General features: G+C 35.5%; 2 protein-coding genes across 4 annotated transcripts; one reads left to right on the forward strand and one right to left on the reverse strand.

Annotated features, from left to right (window-relative positions):
• Nucleotides 1-6502: 6502 nt before the first annotated feature.
• Nucleotides 6503-13333, forward strand: LOC148847555 (2-Cys peroxiredoxin BAS1, chloroplastic-like). Its single transcript, XM_088949552.1, has 7 exons — nucleotides 6503-6959; nucleotides 8563-8637; nucleotides 9757-9838; nucleotides 9935-10014; nucleotides 12114-12239; nucleotides 12723-12836; nucleotides 12961-13333. The coding sequence occupies exons 1-7, from the start codon at nucleotides 6738-6740 to the stop codon at nucleotides 13075-13077; spliced, it is 816 nt and encodes a 271-aa protein (XP_088805678.1). The 5' UTR covers nucleotides 6503-6737; the 3' UTR covers nucleotides 13078-13333.
• A 1495-nt stretch (nucleotides 13334-14828) lies between these two features.
• On the reverse strand, nucleotides 14829-19093 carry LOC148847556 (aspartyl/glutamyl-tRNA (Asn/Gln) amidotransferase subunit B). Of its 3 annotated transcripts, none has more exons than XM_088950768.1 (2): nucleotides 18956-19093; nucleotides 14829-15247 (listed from the first exon to the last, which is right to left on the reverse strand). In XM_088950768.1, the coding sequence occupies exon 2, from the start codon at nucleotides 15191-15193 to the stop codon at nucleotides 14951-14953; it is 243 nt and encodes an 80-aa protein (XP_088806894.1). In that variant the 5' UTR covers nucleotides 15194-15247; nucleotides 18956-19093; the 3' UTR covers nucleotides 14829-14950. The 3 variants fall into 3 exon arrangements, with proteins under 3 accessions (XP_088806894.1, XP_088806896.1, XP_088806895.1); XM_088950770.1 differs by lacking the exon at nucleotides 18956-19093 and adding an exon at nucleotides 18823-18944; XM_088950769.1 differs by lacking the exon at nucleotides 18956-19093 and adding an exon at nucleotides 15739-15876.
• Nucleotides 19094-19356: the final 263 nt, after the last annotated feature.

Below are 19356 nucleotides of genomic sequence, written 5' to 3' on the forward strand. Positions count from 1 at the left end.
CAAGAACACCAACGATAGGGGTAAGGATTGGAATCAGATCTAGCCCACCAGAAATTTCTAATGGTTTTCTCAATTTCATTAATGGTTTTGTTTGGAAACTGGGCAACACTTGTTGTATGGACAGGAATAACTTGAAGAACCGACTGAATGAGTATTCATTTACCTGCTTGGCTTAGAGCAGTAGCTTTCCATTTATTTAATTTTGATTTAATATTTTCCAAAACAAAAGAAAGCTGAGAATGCGCCTTTTAATCATTCTCTCATGTATAGGATGAATGTTTTTTACTAAAATAAATTTCAGATTTATCTAGGTTAATGAGTTGTCCTAAGGCTTCTTGAAATTTGTGTAAGATTTGTTTAAGGTTGCCTAAATCTTCTCGATGGTTTCAAAGAAAGAAAAGAAAATCATCATCAAAAAATAGATGGGAAATAGGAGCCTCATTTGCTACCTAGATTCCTTTCAAGTTATTCTCTTGTTCACCTTTCAAAATCATTCTAGAAAGACATTCCATGCCTAGAATAAAAAGGTAAGGGGATAAAGGATCTCCCTGTCTAAGACCTATAGAGGGAGAGAATTTTCCTTCAGGTGATCCACTAAGGAAGACAAAAAATGAGATAGAAGAGACACACTCTAATATGATTTGATAGAAATCTTCTAAGAACCCTAGAGCTTCTAGAACTTTTAGGAGAAAAGACCATTTAATCTTATCATAAGCTTTAGCCATGTCTAATTTAATTGCCACAAACCATAACCCTCTTTTATGGTTTTTAAGGAAATGAAACATTTTATGGGCTATGATGGTATTATCCATCATTTGTCTACCTTGGACAAAAGCAGCTTGGGTAGGGGCAATACACTTTTTGAGGATTATACGAAGTCTATTTGCTAGGATTTTATCTGACTTTATACGACACATTACAAAAATTGATAGGACGGAAGTCTTGGATTTTGGTACAATCTACTATTTCAGAATCCATTAAGTCCAAAAATTCCTTGTAGACTAAAACTGACATCCCATCAGGGCTTGGAGATTTAAGACTACATATACTAAAAAGGATTGCTTTGATTTCTTCATCTGATGGGATTGAAGTAAGGAACAAATTATCTTCTTCGGAAATGGTTGGGTTAAATAGATTTTAGATGAAAGAAAGGTCTCCAGTAGGTTGATAAGTAAAGAAATTAGAAAAGTAGGAGATGAAAACTTCTGCTATTTGTTTATGTTTAGTCACAATTTCCTTGCTCATTTTTAATTCCATCTATTGAATTCATTTTCTAATGAAACATGGTACTCTTATGAAAATAGCTAGTATTTTTGTCTCCCAATTGAAGCCAAAGTTGTCTAGATTTTTTGTCTCTAGAATCTCTTAACCTGGGTTTGAATTTTCTCAAATTTTTTATATAGAGAATTTAGTTTTGTATGATCCTAGGGAGCAGTTTATTCACTCTCCACAATCTGATTTTCAAGCATTGACAAGGTTTTATTGGGATAATTAAAATTTGTTTTTGTCCATATGATTAAATAAGATTTAATTCTACCCAGTTTGAGGGATAATCTATAAGCAGCAAAGCCATTGATATTTAGATCCCAACCGTCCTTTATGACTTCCTTACAAGAGTTATCAGGCAACCACATTTCATAAAAATGAAAAAGGTTTTGGGTATTGGTGTTTTTTGGGGTTGATATCTAAGATTAAGGGGTGGTGATCAGAACCCCACTGAGAAGATAAGGAGAGTTTTGCATTCGGAAAGGCTGAGATCCAATCTAGGAAACCAATGCTCTATATGGGGTTCTATTTACTAGACATGAAGAATGATTATTTGACCAACTTAAACTTCCACCCTGAATGCTAAGTTCTAGAAGATTTTGGTCCAAAACTAGATTTTCATATTGGGTAGAAATTCTTCTAGAAGAAATACTAGAAGAGCTAGGATCCTAGATACCAATTGTTTCAACTTCATTGAAATCACTTATCAGAACATAAGGCAAATCTATAGTTTCAAGACAATTCTTTAGATTTAACCAAAATAAGTAAAGGCAAAGAGATTTTTAGGAATAAGTACCTTGGATTTATAAAAAAGTAGAAATAGGGATACCAGATTTCCAAAAAATAGCTAGTCCTCTTGCATGTCCTTCCGGAAGAAGTAATAAGAATGAGTATATTTTAGACGATTTGCCAATTTATCCAATTTATCATTAGGGATTGTGGTTGCACAGAAAGATAAAATCAGGGTTGTATCTTTGAACCAAAACTCTAACCCTTGAATTGCCTTAGGACGAGCAGCGCCTCGGTAGTTACAACTTAGGACTAACATTGGCAGTGGTGTGGCTGTTGAGGGCCAGCCACCACTGCCCTTACCATTAAAAAAATGAAAATATAGGAAGATTAGGAAACTAACCGGTGCATGCATGTGCTCAGAGTTATCATTTCAAGTGTTGGAGTTTGCATGTTGAACAACTGAAAAAGTGGTAATCTCCAAACTTGAGTAGTCAAGTTTGGAGTATCTTCAATATCTAGACCTGCAAGGAGGTCTACATGGGGACGTTTTCCTCTAGAAGAAGAAGCTCTTAGAGTGTTTGAGAAAAGTAGACGGTTGAGAGTATCCTGTGTGCGGGTAGCCAACTACAAAGTTTGAGGAGAGACTCTAATTGTGGGTAAGTGACTAGTTCCCAGATCAGAAGTGGATTGAGTTGAGGTGCCCATAGTAAGGTTAGCAACACTATCATAGGCGGGGTGGAGTGTTGGACATGGGGAGTTTGAGGTTGATTGGTCATTGGAGGAGCTTGGAGGTTATCAGTTTGAACAGGAAGTTGCACAAAATCTTGAAAAACCGGTTGCTTCTAGTTACATCGCATGGTCAGTTTAGCTCTCAGCTAAGTACTAGGGAGGTGCATCACTCTTCTCATGAAATATTGATCAAAAGATTGCCCTGTAATAAGTGGTAAGGGCTGAGAGCATTGGAGGAAAAGATGACCTATTCGACCATAGATAAAACAGGTCACCGAGAGATCTTCATACTAGAAAGTGATCTAGTTATGCATACTAAAGAAACATCTTGTTTTGAGAGGTTGGTCTATAGAGATGCAAACTTTTGCTCCTATATAATTTTGAATAACAGAGACTGAATGAATAGGTCCAATTCTTTCAAAAATAGGATGACCGATATTTTCTGAAAGAATTTCATAGGGAAGACCATGAAGTTGAACACAAAGTTCAATTTGATGAAGATTCTATTCATATTGGGGATGTCCTAGGACCCAAGGCTTCAAATAATCCATTGACCATTAAGCATCCATGGCCCATTATCTCTAATACAAATAAAATTATCTTCTAGCCTAAAGCGTAATCTAAAATGACCTTGTTGGAAAGGAGAAATAAGAAGGTGGTTCAGACCTAGGTTCCACAGGTTATAATGGCCTTGCTCTAGTTTAGAAAATTGATCAGTTAACCGTGGAAATAACTTGTAGATGAAAGAAAAATGTCATTTCTCTTGGAGATTTTCAGGCATGTGGGGTAGCATATCTATCAACTCTTAGGGGTGTAAACATATTGAATTCGAATCGGATTAGGCAATATTTGAATTTGAATCCGATTAGAAAATTCGATATCTGATGGATATTGAAAATTAATATCTGAATTCAAATCCAATTAAATATTTGAATATTCGATTCGATTCGAATTCGATTAATTAATTATTTTAGATAATTATAAATATATAAAATAAATATTTTATTGATATAAAGTATATAAATATATAAATTATTTATATAACTTAATTATTATATATAAATTATATAAAATATTTTATATATTGTATATAAAAATTAAATAATCGATTGAATTCGGATATTTATCGAATTGAATTAGGTTATATCCAAATTCGAATACGATTAACTATTCGATAAGAATAGGATATCCGAATTTGACTGATTAGATATTTGAATTATCCGAATTCGATTCGATTGTGTCGAATATCAAATTCAAAATTGGATTTTTGAATACCATTGACACCCCTATCATCTCTATTCCAGGAAGATTGTTTCCTGAAGCATGTTTTGGAAAGCTTCACTGAGAGCTTCTAAGCCATCTATGATGATCAGAAACACAGAGGAGAGGGAAGAGAGAGAAAATAAGAGAAGAAAATAAAAAATATAGAGGAAGGAGAAAAGGAAAATAGAAGAGGAGAATTTCAAGAGATCGAACAAAAGGAAAATAATGATGAAAAAGCTTTTACTTGATAAGAGATGCAGTGTCCAAATGTCGAGAGAAAAACAAAAAAAAGAAAATAATAGCTGCTAATAAGAACTGCTACATTAAGATGGAGAGACACGACAAAATCTTCCAAAAGACTTTTAAAGAGATACAAACAGGAAAGAAGCTACCAATAAGCCACACAACAAGAATAAAACTAAACTAAAGGAAACTAGAAGAAAACTAGATTAAGTTCAATACTTAAATAGCCTGGGTTAGGTTGTGGGATGTTTAAGTTCAATCTAGGTGGTATTCGTTAAATCTGGAGTCTAAAAGGAAAATAAGCTTTGAAAAAGCTCTTAAAGCAATCTAAATTTGTTTTTTGTTTTTTTTTGTTTTTTGCTTTTTAGAAACATCTGAATGAAATGGAGTTGTACTGATTACTGAATGTTATGACGTCTGAAAAATATGCATTTTACAAAATTGCTCAAACTTTTATTTAAATAACAATAAATTATATCATAGAAAATATTATAAAATAATAAAAATATAAACTTTTAAGAAATGATAAAATAAAATAATTAAATAAATGATAAATAATATTGATAAAATTTTAAAATAATATTAAAGGGAGGATGAGGTGGCACATATATGTGACTTTTACAATGATGAGTATTATAACCTCAGCCATTTCGATTAAGGTTTCTTTATTAATATACAAAATACCTCTAAGAGAACTTGAGAAGGGGCAAAAAACCCTCTTAAGGTTGTATTTGGTTGCAGTGCAATCTTATTTGAATTAGTACAAATGTACCAGAGTACAAATGAAAAGAATTCAAATTCTGGTTTAATTTTATTTTGGGTTTTACTTGATTCTGTTTGAGGTCTTATTTATTTCATTTGTATTGCAATCAAATATAAGGTAAGTTTTATCAGAATTTGCACTCAAATCATTTGTACTATCTTAAATTTGCATAAATGAAAATTTATTTGCACTACAAGCAAACATTCTTAACCCTACCCCTTTATAGTTAATGTTTGTAGAATCCCCCTCCTTCCATTAAATCTCTTCATTCCTCTTAAATATTTATTAATCCTTTTTACTCAATTAATAAAGCAGGGGCACAAATCAGATGGATTTGCGTCAAGTTAGAGCCAGTCCAATCTTAAGATGGAATCGAGCCTGTGGCCTGCCCAATACTGATATCAAAACCCAAATTTGCCAATACAACATGTATATATTTGTTCTTTCACAAAGCTGGTTAGAAGTCACAATCCTCTCCCGGAATTTGCTCCAACATGTTTATTTCAACGACATCAACTTCATTATTAGAGTGCAGTGGGAGGTGCCGATAAGCATACTTGTTACTTTGTTAATTGTTGCTATGGTATGCCAGCTTTTTTGATGATTTACAACGTTTTTGAATTGCTGTTGACCCAGATGGTCGGATCATTTGACTCGGGAACCGTCCAGGCAACTAGTTCAATTTTACTCAAAACCCAGAATTTGATAAAAAACCGTTGAAAAAGTCAATAAATCGTTGATCCGGGTGATCGGACCATTGACCTATCTATTCATTCAACGTTTTTTGACCTTTTTATTTTTTAATTTTGTTGTCAGAATGAGCCGTCCATTCGAACCGGATGATCAGACTATTGACCTGGAAACCAATGCCCAGAATGATTCAATTTTCAGGTCATTTTTTAAAACGTTGATGATTTATAAATTAAAAAAAGAATCAAAGCAACATTACTAACAAGTATAATACTTTATATATCTTTTAGCTTATGTTGGTGCAAATGGTTTGGGTGCAAATTCTGTTTTCTTTTTTCCTTTTGTTAATTTTATCTTATTTTGTTTGATTTCAATACAAATGAAATAAAATAAAACCCAAAACAAAATAAAGTAAAACATAACTCAAAATGTTTATTTTTTACCTGTACTTTCCTACATTTATACTCGCTCAATCTAAAAAGAGTACAAATACAAATATATACGATACAAATACATGCAAAATAATATATATAAAGTTTTGCATTTTATAAATTTTTATTTATACAACTAAACTCATTCCAAACCAAGCCACTAGTGCAAATAAAATGGCAATGCAATTAAAGTAAACCTTAAAGTTATGTTTGATTCGAAGGAAAAGGTATGGAAAAGAAGGAAAAAGACAGAGAAGTCATTCAGTTAAATGTGATCCCAGAAAAACCGTGCGAACGCTGAGAACATGACATGCCGCACATCTAGAATATCCCCCATAACATTCAGGCTTGAATTATTTGCAGGCAGTTCCGGTCCGTGTCGGGCCTAAAAGGAAAATGGCTGCCCGGTCCCGAAAATTTCCGAGCCGGGTTATGGGACCCGGCCGGAATCTTCACTCCGCGATCGGTGGAGTTGTGTGAACTGTGATATTTACACGCGTCGAAACGCTCTACTTATCCACTCGTCTGTCTTTTCTCCACCAAAGAGACCGTGCCTCTGTGACTGAGTGGAGTGGCTAGCTGAGACGAGAGGGAGAGAGTTCCAACTTCCAACAGACGCCATGGCCTGCTCAGCTCCTGCCATTCTCTCTTCAAACCCTAGCGCCTTCTCCTGCAAATCTAAGATGCCCCTGGCATCTATTTCCCCTTCGAAGCCATTCTCCCAGACCCTAACAATTGCTAAGAGTTTCAATGGTCTCAGGAAACCTTTCCAATCCCGCGTATCTCGACCGTTCTCTACTCGCAGCTCTTCTTCGAGGAGGAACTTCGTCGTCAATGCTTCTGTAAGACAAGCTTGCTATTTATAGTTATGGTTATTTTTTTTATCACTGGTTTTGGTTAATTTTTATTTTGTTGGAAGAATTACTATGTTCCGGGAAATCTGCTTTCGGTTCAGTGCTGGTTGGTTGAAGGCTGTTTTGGAACTCAGATGAGGATGAGTCAGTTATTAATAATCTATGTTATAGTGTGTATTCTATTGGGTTTTGTGCTTGTAATTTTTCCTTTGTCTTGATGAAATAGATTGTCGCGAGCTTAAGTGAAGATGGACTGACTGTTATTGTTCCATGTTAACATGTGTATCCTGTTAGCTTTTCGTTTTTAATGTGATTTGTTCTTGCTGAATTGATGTTTTTCAAACTCTAGTGAATATGCTATCGCTATCGTTATCACTGTTCTTCTGGATTGGATGCTGGTCTAGTTGGCTTTTATTTCGTTTTCGTCAAATTTGGCATTTTCTAGGTGAAATCCTGCGGTTAGGCTTATGTGTTTGAATGTTTTTATTTTATATCAAATATGATTGTCTACTTTCTCGATTTGATTGGGTAGTTCTCTGTTGCCGTAAATTAGGAGAAAAGCTATCGTTTGAAGAAGTGCTGAGCGTCCATCAAACAAACATTGAATTTGGTTAATTTTCATTTCGCTTTCATCAAGTTTGGCATTTCCAGTTGAAATTCTGTGGTTAAATTTACGTGTTTGGATGATTTCTTTTTATATCAAATAAGATTTTCTACTTTGTTGACTTACTCGGGTAGTATTCAATGCCATAAATTAGGAGAAAAGCCACCCTTTGAAAAATCCCTGATTTTCCATCAAACAAACATTGAATTTGCTTTTTTTTTTTTTATTTAAAATATTCAGCTAGAAGTTTTAAGGGCTTATGTAACTAGTATCTTTTTGTCATGTTATTCTTGGTAGTTAGTATGCTTATAAGTATTACAATTCGAAAGAGATGGTACATTGAATATCAAAATAAAAGCTACAAGGCAATCCAAAGCTGTACAAACTGTCTGGATCTGGTAGGCACACTCGATGAGCAGCACACAGTCAATGTGCAAGTTCAGCACCATGTTTAAGTCATTGCATGAGTTTTCTGGGAGGCACACTTGCAGGACAGTTGTCACATACTGATTGCATGCTTATTCAGTGTGCTCACTGAGTGTACCCACTAGATCCGAACTCAATACAAGCATCAAAATGATACAAAACACTTTATGGCAATGTATACCTACCATACTGCATCCTGCTTAACCCTCTTTATAGTTAGCCCACCAGAAAACTGATTTCTATCCTTGGAGATTCATTTCAAACATGATTACAATAACCCAAGAGCAATTGTATCACCTTAACATTATGAATTGTCTCTACAAAAAATACTGCACTTAATTCTCTAAGTGCCCAAAAAAGAAGAAATAAGAAAACCACAAACCTCTTCATATCTGTAGAGGCATGCTCAACTAAATGATAGGCACTAAATGCATCCTTTAGTTGTTTGTTGTTTATGTCTATCGATTTCACAATTTTTCTTTATGCTTTACAATTTATACGTTTTTTTCCTTGTTTACTTTTTTCTTTGATGTATGATTTGCCTTCCTTTCCTTTGCACAGAGTGAACTTCCATTGGTTGGAAATCTGGCACCTGATTTTGAAGCAGAAGCCGTCTTTGATCAGGAGTTCATCAAGGTATGTTATAGGAGCAAATGCTTGGAGTTGATCAGGAGTGATCTTTGTAAGAAAATTGATAACCTGCAATGACCATTTTCCTAGTCATAGGTTACATAATGAACAAATCATTTTCTTTACCTGATCATTTCCTTGTCAAGTTTGAGACAAGGTGCTCTATCTAGATTTTTATTCTTGTCTGTGCTTTGATTTAGAATTCCTTTTTTTACTTTTTGGGGTCTTTTTCTTATGTTTCCTACATATAAAAATACCCATTCGACAGCATGGCAGGTCAAATTAACTAAATTCAGCCTTAATCCAAATTATTTGTTGTGACTTGTCAGCTATACGTATCTTGTCCCTCCATTTTGTCCTATCAAGAACCATGTTTTCCTTGGAACTGTAAACCCTTAATCATTTTTTAGCACTTCAGGCCACATTTCTAGTTGGCCTTCTTATTGCTCTTTTAGAGCCATTTATTTACCAAATTACTCATTCTAATTGGTGAAGTGGTTATTTATCTATGTACATGACAAGCCATCTCAGTTGACTTTCCTTTTATCTTGTCACTAGTTGGAGCTACTCCAAAGTTCTGTCTGATGCTCTCATTTCTGATTCTAGGTAGTTTAATCTTACATTCTTCCATCTCCACATACTAATCTCAGCTATACTCAGCTTTTGAACATGTTCATTGATTGTCCAACACTTCATTCTAAATGGCAATGCTAGTCTTGTAACTTTCTTATATAATTTCCCTTTTTGTCTTTATTGCACACATTGGTCACGCAGCACACTAGATGCATTACTCAACTTTAATAACCTTGCTTTAATTCTATGGGCAACATCTTCTTTGGTTCTCCCTCATTTTGGATGATTGATCCAAGGTGCCGTAAGTGGCATTTGACAGTGTAGCAGCAGCTAAGCATATAATAATTGTGCTAGATCATTTAATAATGTCCATACTGATTATGTGATACACATACATGACTGTTGATTTTATAGTTATTTGAAATTAATCTCATTCTAGAAAAATTGGAACATGGTTGGTACAGAAGGTTCAGTGTAAACAATCATTGAAATACATAAGTACTGCATATATTCGTACTTAATTTTATTCCTAACCAGGGTTCCTCATTACAGGTGAAATTGTCTGATTATATTGGGAAGAAATATGTGATTCTATTTTTCTATCCTTTGGATTTTACATTCGTATGCCCAACTGGTGAGTTTCACACCCAAAAGGAAATTCTTATTGGAGGGATTGTCTTGGGCATTGCCTTTTTTTTTTACATCCTTCCCTTTTCTTCATTTCTTGCAGAGATCACTGCTTTCAGTGATAGATATGCAGATTTTGAGAAGCTAAACACTGAAATACTGGGTGTTTCCATTGACAGTGTAGTAAGTGGTCCTGCACACCCTTACCCCTGAAAAAGGAATTTACTTAAGTATTTTGATATCATCGTCTTCTAAGCATGTCATTTTCTTGATGCATTGTATGATTGTATAGTATATATTATGTGACATGAAAAGATTTCTATACTGTTTGCTTAAAGAAAAAAGGCATTGTAAGGTTTCTATAATGGAGATGAGGAGATCAACTAGTTGATCTGCACCAAAGTCAACCATTGATGATTTCTCTCCGTGAACTGCTTGATAGTAGATTGATTACCCTTTAAACCTGTAAGAAGCTTAATTATAATATATTTTTGTTTTGGTAATTTTGTACATGCCTTCATTAAGACAGAAGGGCCATTATTCAATGGTGGTCCATGGTCCCAACCATCTGGGGTCTTGAGAGGGATTGACTGGATGTTGGTCAAACCTTTGGCAGTCTTTTGTCACAAAGTGTCTGCTCTCAGGCCAAGATTTTATCAATGGGCTCATATGCAAAAACAATGCCCTTATCAATTGATATATGTTTATGATAAAAAGAATTCCTACTCTTTGTTGCTTCATATCTGCTTATTATGTAAAATTAGAGTGGCTACTTTGTCACTTCTTGCAAAAAATGTTGAAGGTCAGATTTGTATCCAGTTTTCTTTCCAATGACCCTGGATAACTGAAGACCAGGATAGGGTAATACTTTTTTGAGGGGTTGGCATCATTCTTTACATGTAGACTTTAGATTATTTTAATGTTTTTGGCTTCTTTTTCTTACTTCATGCACACAAATGTATTTATATTAAAAATGGTAAAGTGTTGCTTGTATTAAACTGAGAAAATATCCATGGGGATGTGAAGAAAAGTAAAGTATGCCTTACCTATAGAACATCTTGTAGAATATTTCAACCTAATACTCCAGGATGTTGTGCTCCTCTTTTATGTTACATGGATACTGGTATGAGTGCCAGAACCTGACGCGAGTAATGGGGGCCAGACTCAGGAAGCCTGAATAGGAAAAGGATTTGTGGACATAACTGATACTTAAGTTTTAATTTACATTTTTTAATGACATGGCTTTGATAATTGCCGAGGAGAAAAAATTAAATGCAGATGCATAAATCAGTGCAAATAACACTAAGCAAACAAATTTTGATTATGCTAAATTATTATGTATTACAAATTTACCAGTTATGTCAAAGTTTTACCCTAATACTTTGATGTTCTTTAATACATATTACAGATGTCACAAAGAGGAGTCCCCTAAAGTGCCTGGTTGGTGTTAGTTTCCACATGTGGTAATGGGTATAGTACCCACCCATGTTGTGATGTCCATTTAGCATAGCCTACTGGGCTGAGTGTAGCTGCATATATTCTTATTATATAAAACTAGAATGGTCACTTCGTGGTTCGTACAAAAAATGCCAGAAGTTAGGCCTTTATCTAGTCTGCCCCTCTTATGGCCTGGATAACTGAGAGCAGCTTGCTTTAGAGGGGTTAGTATTTTTTTCTCAGCATCTAGGCTTTTGGCTTCTTTTTCTTATTTTACACGCATACTTACCTAGGTTCTGATTTTAGAGAGTACCAACTACCATATTTCCACATAATTAAGTGTAGCATATAATATTGTGCTACCCTCTAGTTGTATATTGTTCTTTTCTTTATTCCTTAAAATTATTATTTAATTACATATGTCATTTGCAAAATACTGTATATAGAAAAGCAAGGTACCAACCAGCGGGTTGGTAAGGTCTCCTTCTGGTCGCAGTGGAGACTTGGGATTGAATCCTGCCTGCACCTGGGTTTGGGATGGGCTAATAGGCTATCCCCTGTTGTGTAGCCCTTCAAAGGAAATTAAAAAAAAATACTGTATATAGAAAAAGGAAAAAAAAATCTGTAGTCCATTTGTCTCAACATGTTGGCTCTGATATTATTGGGGATTTTCATTTTGCGGTACTTGCTTGAGAATTCAATGGTTTCATAAAGCCTTTACTGGGTCAGATAAAATCCCAGATACATGACTGAATATTGTTTTCTTTCTAGGATTGTTCTTCAAGCTGGAAAGTGGGAATCTCTATTTCTTACATTCTGATGGTCATATGTTAAACTTCTTGTAGTTTTCGCATCTTGCATGGGTCCAAACAGACAGGAAGTCAGGTGGACTTGGTGATCTGAAGTATCCATTGATTTCTGATGTGACTAAATCAATTTCAAAATCTTATGGTGTACTGATTCCAGACCAGGTATGTTTGTCTCCAAATGCATGCAGAAGTAATCTGGTTGTCTGTAAAAAGGATAAGTGACACCACATAGCGGTTCTAGTGACATGGTAGTGTATCAAATCCCTGAATGGCAATAGGGGAAATTAGAAATATCTCACAAGACCATGCTTTTTTCACATAAAACCCTGCTTACAGGCAGACCTTGCTTTCAGGCCACTTTTTGGCTTCCAGTCCAATGCCTTTACAACAATCCATTTGGGGCCTAACCTGAACCTAGTCTGGTTCAGTAGATTGCCAACATTTCAAAACCTACTTCTAATCCAAAGCTCCTCCAGTTTTTTATCTATAAGAAAGGAGCCTTGTCTAGAAACTACTTGGTGAATCCGAGAATATTGTGCATTAAAGGGAGCGGACAACATCATAATTGAAGTTGATGCTCTTTATATGGTTTTTTGCCATTAGAAAAGTTAGTTTTCATCTTAGCATTAACTTTTCTTTCTACAGGGAGTTGCATTGAGAGGATTATTCATCATTGACAAGGAAGGAATTATTCAGCACTCCACCATTAATAATCTAGCCATTGGCCGAAGTGTTGATGAGACAATGAGAACACTCCAGGTGATTTTTAATGTTATACTTTAAATATGAAAAGCAAGAAATAGGGGAGCATACCATTTGTTGCTCTACATGATTTAATGTTAGTAATCAATAATGATGCTTTTTCTCTTTCATCACTTCACAGGCATTACAATATGTCCAAGAGAACCCAGATGAGGTATGCCCAGCTGGGTGGAAGCCTGGAGAGAAATCCATGAAACCAGACCCCAAGCTCAGCAAAGAGTACTTTGCAGCAATATAAGGAAAAAAGGCGCTTCATCATATCATCTTATGCCATTCGGAGGGGTCCAGCAGAGTTTTGTATTCGTGTTAAGAGTAGACTAGAGGTCTGGAAAAAAATGCAAGGGACATTCCCCTCATTCAGAGCACATTCTTTTGTTTCTCTTCTATTATTTCAGTGCCAATCTCATTACTTTCATGCGCCAAGGAAAAACAACAAAAAAGTTTAAGGTTTCATCTATTATTACAGTAGTAACAGTACTGCACCATTCAGAGCACATTCTTTTGCTTCTCTTATATTATTTCAGTGCCAATCTCATTACTTTCATGCGCCAAGGAAAAATAACAAAAAAGTTTAAGGTTTCATCTATTATTAGTAGTAACAGTACTGCACCATCAGATACAAGAAATGCTCCTTATGACCAATAGACCAACGCCAAGACCCAACCAGGAAAATAAGGAAACCAGCTTTGGTATTAGGGGAGTTTTCAGCTTTGGATTCATGGACCCAAGACCCCTAAATCCCTAATTACAGCTGGTTGGAAAGTACAACCAAACGGCCTGCCAATAGGCTTGTCGTCGCTCCTTCCAAGGTCAAGGGCAACAAAGAACAGCTAGATTGGGGGTTGTCAAAGTGTCAAACCCTGGATTGAATACATTCAGTTTTGTTCTTCCCAACTTAACATTTTGCGACTGTTTGGGAGGGCCTTCCTGCTATAGATTCTGGTGTATGTAAATTAGGCTTCATATGGAACGCTATAAAAGTCGTGTTTGGTGAAAAACGTGGAAAGCCAAAATAGGCTTGAATGAACCGCAAAATTGATATACAGTAGAACTATAAAGTCGGATTTAGTGAAAAATCCGGAAAGCGAAAAATAGGCTTGAATGAACTGCAAACTTGATCTACAGTAAAGCTATTTTCGGATCAATGTTGATTGTTGAAGCCCTTCCAGGCGGGCCCTTTAAAAGAATTAGTCTCCTTTAGATTCCGTATCAGCGCTTGTTTGTTTTTTTCGTTTCTTCTTTCTAGAAGTTCTGGAAGTTTTCCTTTGATTAATCAAATCTTATTAGAGTTACAAAAAAAAAAGAAAAAAAAAAGACATTTAGAATTTCAAGTCTCAGGCTCAGCAAAGTAGCAAACATCACGATGTTAAACGTCTAATCCATCTGATATGATGATATTTTAGAGGTCCTGAGATCTAGCTGTATATACTGGGTTTGTGGGTTTGTGATTTGCACAGGCTAATAATGCGACTACTGAGTGGCAACAGCCTCGAACTCAAACTCGATGGATTGGAACCTACCCCACTCAAAGCAATACAATACATCATACAAATGAGTTTTTTATTTTTTGCAATACAAATGAGTCTTGGTCTCTTGGAGACAGCCCGCCCTTGGTTCATATCTTCACGCTTTCCGGGATAATCAAATGAAAGATGCCAGCTTTCTAAATTGGACAGGCGACGGCATGTGCCCTGTTCCTACCGGGCTGCCGCAATGAAAGATGCCAGGTTCATATCGTATGATTTAAAACAAAAACCCAAAATTCATTAGCTCATTTTTTTGTTTCAGTTTAAGAAACAAAAAACACATTTACGACCAAGATGTTATTCATGTTTTTTATTTTAAGAAACAATTTATTTTCAAACCAGATTATTTTACTTTGTTTTTTGCAACTCACAACAAGAAAAACAGTTCACATTGAAGAACACCCTCTTAAGGCTGGCAATCCTAGAAAAGGCAGCATACTTAACAGCATACCCAAATACCAAATGACTATAACTAATCATGCACATGCTCTTCACCAAATTTGAATTAAAAGATTCTGCCAAGTAGGTCCTGATATACAGAGATGGAATTAAATTTCCTGTGATGATATACAAAACAAAGGCCTTCTACTTGAATAAGTGAGCCAGGTGAGGATCATCCAGGTCTAGATCCAACCATCCATTCAAGCGCATGTACTCAATATAATGTTCTGGTGGCTTCACAGTACGAGGGTTTCTAGGAGCATAGCCATGGATTCTCTCAAGATCTCGAGCAAGCCACTTGACGAGTGCTCGGTCAAGTGGAGGCACAACTTTCACTAGAATCTCTTCCTTTTCTGGCTTTGCAGGCTTTGCAGATGTGTTTCCCATGTCAGTATAGCCTGCCTAACCTTTACTGAACCAGTGCCCAAACTTGTGAAAGACCTGAAAAGGCAACAACAACAATAACAACCAAAATCGTGATTGAAGTCTTGCTATATAAACCTGTTAATTAGAGAACAATTGTGCCTAGTGAAGGATATTATAAAAGGGAGTTGCAACTAAAATTGTATCAGTTTTCAGGTTGCAAAATAAAGGAGTCAATATGCTTTTCGTAATTGAGCTTATTCTAGGAGGTAAAGAGAGTTTCTAAAAGGTATGATAATGCACACAAGCTGATTAGTCCAAATGTAAAACTGAATGGTAACACGTGTGATTAGACCCAACAGATAGCTAGGAATAGTTCAATGATCTATTGATCTTTAGGATCAAATATTTGAAAATAGTTTGATATTCCCTTTCTGAGGATCTGGCTAATTGGGAAGAAAGGAATACCCATGGTTTTAATAAAAAAGAACCACTGGAGGCAACTCTTAGAAAAGCTATTGGCACAACTTCTTCATAACTGGTCTTATGAAAAAGAGTCAGCAAATTACCATATGTTGACTTCTTGTTTAGCTCTAATACATTGTATATATAGTACCCTTTCGCATGCACTTTTGACCTTTAGATATTAGAGCTTCTTCTGTACAGCTCCTGGCTTATACAGGCTACTTGTGTCTGCTACCATACCTTTTGAACAAATACACATTAAGCTTTTTAAGAGGAACAAAAAGGCCAAAAAATACCAATCAAAAAACAAAAAGGAAAATAAACAATCTTAAACCATTTTATTAGAGACTTTTTTCTCATAATTGTTAATTTTTATTGGTAAATTGTTACTTTTATGGGTAATTTTCAATCAATTTAAAGTTGTCTGGCCGATTATTTTACTGTCTTCCCTAGAATATTGAGCTAAAAGTAAAGTAGTTTATACCATCATCGAATTCGAAGGATGTAAATAACTGAAAATTCCATAGTGGCATTACTCCTAAGGTAACTGACTGAGAAAGGTCTTCAACATTCCAATCAAACATTTGATTTAATGTCTTTCACCATGAAATTAATCTCAACCGGGCATACCAACCCATTGACTTAATGGGCCTACTTGCTTTTTTTCATGTCTTATTATTTACAGCCACCACATAGGGGTCATATTTGTAATTACACCTTTATTTGTTAGATGAATGAGAATGGACTGACTAACTAACAGCCATGATTCTTTTTTCTCTCTCTTTTACCACTCTTCTGCTACTTTGAACTTTCTTTCTTCTTCTTTTACCTTTCTTTTCTGATTAAATACACAAGATTACTGCTGTCAGGGTCGACTACTAAAACCTGTCAAGATTAATAAGATTTTCAACCAAACACCAAGGCAGTTTTATATTGTTGGGATCTCTAAGATCATAGGTACCTCTTACATAACCCGATTCCTACAATCTAGCCCCATTATACAAGCTCTTACAAGATGACATTCCTGTGGATAAGGTTTCTTCATCTCATGATCAAGCTATGTGCTTAAAAATTGTAAGAACATAATATCTTATACAGTATTAATAAAAAAAAAAAACATAATATCTTATAAAGTTTCAGAGGCATGTCTTGTAGATGTTTGAGTAATTATAATGGGACCTATTGACAGGAATTCTTGGAAAATTGAAATATATCTTCAGCAGATTCATTTTTCCTCTTTCTGGTCAGAAAAAAAGTGTACATTATCAAGGGTAGGTTAGTCAACAAACCATGCAAAAATCATAAGACCTTAGAGGAGTGAAAAAGATATATCACTAATAAAGAAAAGCTATGTCAAAATCAGAAAACACCATCAACAATTGAACCAAAATCTGGACAAAATGATGTAAAAGCTGAAACCCTTTCAAATATTATGAAAGTAAGACTAGACAAGTAACTGTCTTGTCTCCAAACTAATACTGGTCACTACTTCACAAGACTTGGATGGAGTGCTTCACAAGCTGAAGATTTCTCAGTTTTCTACTTCCAAGTGCCAAGTACACAGATCAGTTTTATTAAAGAGCTGGAATGACACTCAATTCCAAAAGAGACAGAACACAGCTCCCATATTTCCTATAAATAAGGTGTAGTAAAAGATGATTTATCAATTATACAATTGCAAGGGAAAACCAACATTTATCAAATCATAATTCAGTTTATAAGATGGTCAATCATAAGAACCTTAAAAAGTGAAACAACCCAAGCCACAAATGACAAACATCAACCTCTGAACTCTGAACTGAATCACAAACCCAGCCCGCATATGATAAAACAATTCAGTTTACAAGATGGTCAATTGAGAAAGTTATCACGGATGAAGCACCAAATCTCAAGCCAATTCCACTCTACCTTTTCTTATCACCAAAGCCACATATAACAAAATCAAACTCTGAACTCCACCCTCCACAACCTTACTAGAAATATACTTAGAGCCTTTGCCACAATAATGAAAAGAAAGAGTGATAACAGATCATCTTGGGCTATGCACCACAAACTACGAAAAACTAGCAAGTAAATAATTTATTCAAACATAAAAAATTGCGTTGCTAATGAGACACAACAAGAAATGCATTATCTCCTCTACTTTGGCTTAGCCATCGGGGCAATAGTCCAAAATAAATAAAACTCCAGCTCAGGTGGATGTAGCTAAAAGTACTTGCTAGCTATCATTTTTTCCATTGCATGTGGTTGCAAATGAAGAAACAAGGCAAGCTATCCATTTTCTCCATTTTTTCCTTCAAAAGCCAACCGTGTTAAAACATACAGTAAAGAAAACTCCAGATCAGGTGGATGCGGCTAAAAGTACTTGCTGGCTATCATTTTTTTTTTTCACATTGCTGCTAACTCCACCAGCCAAACAAATAATGGGAAAAACTTTCCTTTACATGTACAAATTCTGACCTCCCCATTTCCCCTCTCGATCATCTGAGTTTTATAGCACTACATTGTAAGAATCCTTTATTGATCCCACTATCTCTTCAATTTGGATTTCAAAGGGTCAGTCATCAAAACTAATCAGGATACTTAATAATCTATCCAGTGTACTAGGCTCCTTAGCATATTTATGACATGGTTACCAGAAACGATTAGCCTCTCTATTCATGGTGCTTTCATTTAGGTACGGGGGGACCAACCATTAATTCCTCAAAGAAGGCACAATAGAACACGGCAGCATAACTGCATAACAATATCGAACCAACAAACAATTCCCTGACAACATCAAACCAATGCATAATTCCTCACTACTCAAGGATATTCAAGCCAATTCATAAAGATCGAAGTCCCAAATCCGAGATTAACCAGAAATTGAGAACGACCAACTCCGGACCATTTGAAGAGGCTCGCGGGTTCAGCATTGCAAACAAGAACTCTTAGAATTTGAATTTCTATAACCATATCGAACAGAAAGAAATAAAACAATCATCGAGTTCCTCTGATGAGAGTTCTTGGTTGCCTTGGAAATTCCATCCTCCTGGAAACTCCATATAATTATTCTAACTAAAACCAGATAAAATCAATTAAAATACATAATGTCCAACGAAACGGACTCCATTATCATAAAAAAAGCAGCTACTTCAATGAATCTTGTTGCAGAGAATTAGTAAGTCTCGAGTTAATCGATCACATACTCATATTGCATAGCTTGCTATAAATCCCTAAAATTCAAACAGGTTTTTCCTTCTATAACAAGTCTAACAGAAGATCAGAAACAAAGTTAAGAAAAAAAGAAGATTCCGCTAACAGAAGAACCACGAATCTCACCTTCACGACTCGGTGGAAACCTTACTGACTTCTGATTTTTTTATGGCTCCACCTCTTCGTTCCTACTTCCTACAGTTTCCTGTGAAGTGTGAACCATGTATTACGAATCCAGAAATCAGAATCCTTGCTGTACGTTAGCCTTCTAGAACTTGGTCATTGGTCGGGGCCAACCCGATTCCGGTCCGGACCAACTCTAATTTATGCACGGTTTGGTAAGGCAAAGCATTATTGTAAATGTTGTGACTAGTGAGCTAGCTATATTCGCTAGTCAACTCTCAACCTCATTTGCTTTCTCTATATGCATGTTCAAGCTTGATATCGAAACTCGCCTCTATTGAGATATTATGGGCAGTTGGGCCACCCATAGCTGGCTCCGTCCGACACGACGTGGGTTGTACTTA

Source organism: Nelumbo lutea, chromosome 6 (genome assembly GCF_056320005.1).
Source record: "Nelumbo lutea isolate HS-2025 chromosome 6, American lotus-T2T, whole genome shotgun sequence".
Lineage (NCBI taxonomy): Eukaryota > Viridiplantae > Streptophyta > Magnoliopsida > Proteales > Nelumbonaceae > Nelumbo > Nelumbo lutea.